The sequence below is a fragment of the Brassica napus genome, chromosome C7 (genome assembly GCF_020379485.1).
Source record: "Brassica napus cultivar Da-Ae chromosome C7, Da-Ae, whole genome shotgun sequence".
NCBI lineage: Eukaryota > Viridiplantae > Streptophyta > Magnoliopsida > Brassicales > Brassicaceae > Brassica > Brassica napus.
Window position 1 is genome coordinate 13,319,880 of NC_063450.1, and position 2,131 is coordinate 13,322,010.

Consider the following 2,131-nt stretch of genomic DNA (forward strand, 5'->3'; position numbering starts at 1 on the left):
AATTCATGGTTTTAAAAAAACTAAAATATATTGCAAAACTAAAAACAAAGAATCAAAATCTTAAATCCAAAAACCAAAAACTAAAAACCAAAATCTAAAATTTAAAATCTAGAAACCAAACAAACAAGCATCCCCATAAATGGATCTTGATTAGATTGGTAGTCTGGATCTAATTGATTGTGGTTCGGTTAATAATTAGTTAGAAAGGTAGTGTCAAATTGTTTTTGTTATACTTTCTATTTAAAAAATAATAATTTGAATAAATAAAAGAGGAAAGGCTCCAAACAAGAATTTTTCAGCGATTTTATATCTTTTTTGGTATAAAATTCCCAACATAAACTACAAACGATTTTATTTTTGCAAAGAGGGCATATTACAACTCGAACATAGAGACATTACATTACGAAACTTTATTCACCTAATTTCTTTTATTTGACTTAAGTAACTTTTACAAACTCACCATGGTTTTACTTATAGTCATACACACATGTGTATACATAGATGAAATCATCCATGGTGGTTAAAGTATTGATAGATTTAGTTGCCAGGCTGAGTCTGCACAGCTTCTGCACCGTGTCCGCCGTGGCCTCCTCTTCCTCCGTGTCCCCCACGGCCTCCTCTTCCTCCCTTGTATCCTCCACCTCTTCCTCCCTTGTATCCTCCACCGCCGTTGTATCCTCCTCCCCCGTTGTATCCTCCACCTCCGTTGTATCCTCCACCACCGTTGTGTCCTCCTCCTCTGTTATATCCTCCTCGTCCGTTGTAACCTTCATTTCCGCCATGGCCACCACCATATCGATCAGGTTGCACAGTGTCCTCACTCTCTGTTTTCACCGTACATATCCAAAACAAAGCACCTCAATATTATTTCAAAGATATCTTTTAGCACGTGCATATGTGCATTGCACTCCCCGATTATTGAAAAAAATTTCGCTTAAAACTATTCAAATATATATAATTTCGGATCTCTGGTCAAAAAAGATAAATCGCATCATTATATACCTTCAATATAAAATTTGCACCGAACATCTAAATGGTTTGAGATGGCCTGATACGTATAAAAGGTTTCAATATCATACATATCGTCTTCTTTTTTTTTTTTTTAATAAAACTGGGCTATTCCAACCTAAAGGCTCGACTAATCTCCTGGAGAGCCTACCAGCGAAAGACAAACCTGGTTCCTCTACGGGGGAGTTAGATGTTCACACCGCCTAGCTACTACACATATCGTTTTTCTTACTAGACAAGTAGACAACAACATCATACTTAAATGTGTTTTGACTTAGCAAGTCCAAATAATTAACCAGCATTCAAACAAACTTTCTGGACTTAAAACGGACGAAATGGTATGATGAAATTATGAAATAGTATAAAAAAAAAAAAAAAAAAGAAATTATGAAATAGTACTTTAGCACCACAGCCTCTGGAACTACTTTTATTTTATATAGAATAATTTTACGTACCCGACTTCTGTGCAGATGCTGCGGCCATTTCTGACACAACGAGAAGAAATGCAAAGACACCCAGCAGAATCAAAGTCTTTGAAGCCATTTTCTTTAACTGAATTTAAGTTATAACACTCTCTTTGTCGAAAAACAGGTGATGAATAAAATGTCAGTCTGCATGATCTCTATTTAAAGAGAAAGAGGAGGAGCGGATGAGAAAAGCCAAATAACAAAAATTCAATAAAAAAAATTTAATTTTTTAATTAAAAGAAAAAGAGGGAGAATTTATCACAACATTGGATTTGGAATTTTATAGAATTTGAATACCTACTAAGTTCCAGAAAATCTAAAATTAAGGTAAATGTTGAAAAATTATTGCAATTTCTTTAAAAAGATTTAAATCAATGTTATAATATTTTAAAAAATATTTTAACCTTTGAATTTTATTTTTAATGAAAATTTATATTCTTTAAAATTGTATTTTGATAACCTATTAATTTAAATAGTATATATAAATATACAAAATAATATTTTCATATAAACTTTATTTATCTTATTTCATTTTTTATTTTTTATTTTTATGTAAAAGTGAAAAATAAAGAAGAATTTATTTTGTAAGAAATTTCAAATAACATCATCATAGGAAGTGATATTTTTATTCATTAAATTTTAACCATATAAGTTAT

At 31.3% G+C, this 2,131-nt stretch overlaps 1 protein-coding gene across 1 annotated transcript; it reads right to left on the bottom strand.

Moving 5' to 3' along the window:
* Positions 1 to 335: 335 nt before the first annotated feature.
* Positions 336 to 1,708, bottom strand: LOC106345834 (dormancy-associated protein 2). Its single transcript, XM_013785024.3, has 2 exons — positions 1,464 to 1,708; positions 336 to 824 (listed from the first exon to the last, which is right to left on the bottom strand). Exons 1-2 carry the CDS (start codon positions 1,549 to 1,551, stop codon positions 538 to 540), a joined length of 375 nt encoding a protein of 124 aa, XP_013640478.1. The 5' UTR covers positions 1,552 to 1,708; the 3' UTR covers positions 336 to 537.
* Positions 1,709 to 2,131: the final 423 nt, after the last annotated feature.

Excerpts from the sequence above, each read along its gene's own strand:
- LOC106345834 (XM_013785024.3), bottom strand. The coding sequence starts at position 1,551 with ATGGCTTCAAAGACTTTGATTCTGCTGGGTGTCTTTGCATTTCTTCTC. Across the intron at positions 825-1,463 it reads AGCATCTGCACAGAAGTCGG|AGAGTGAGGACACTGTGCAA; the intron begins GTACGTAAAATT and ends CGGTGAAAACAG.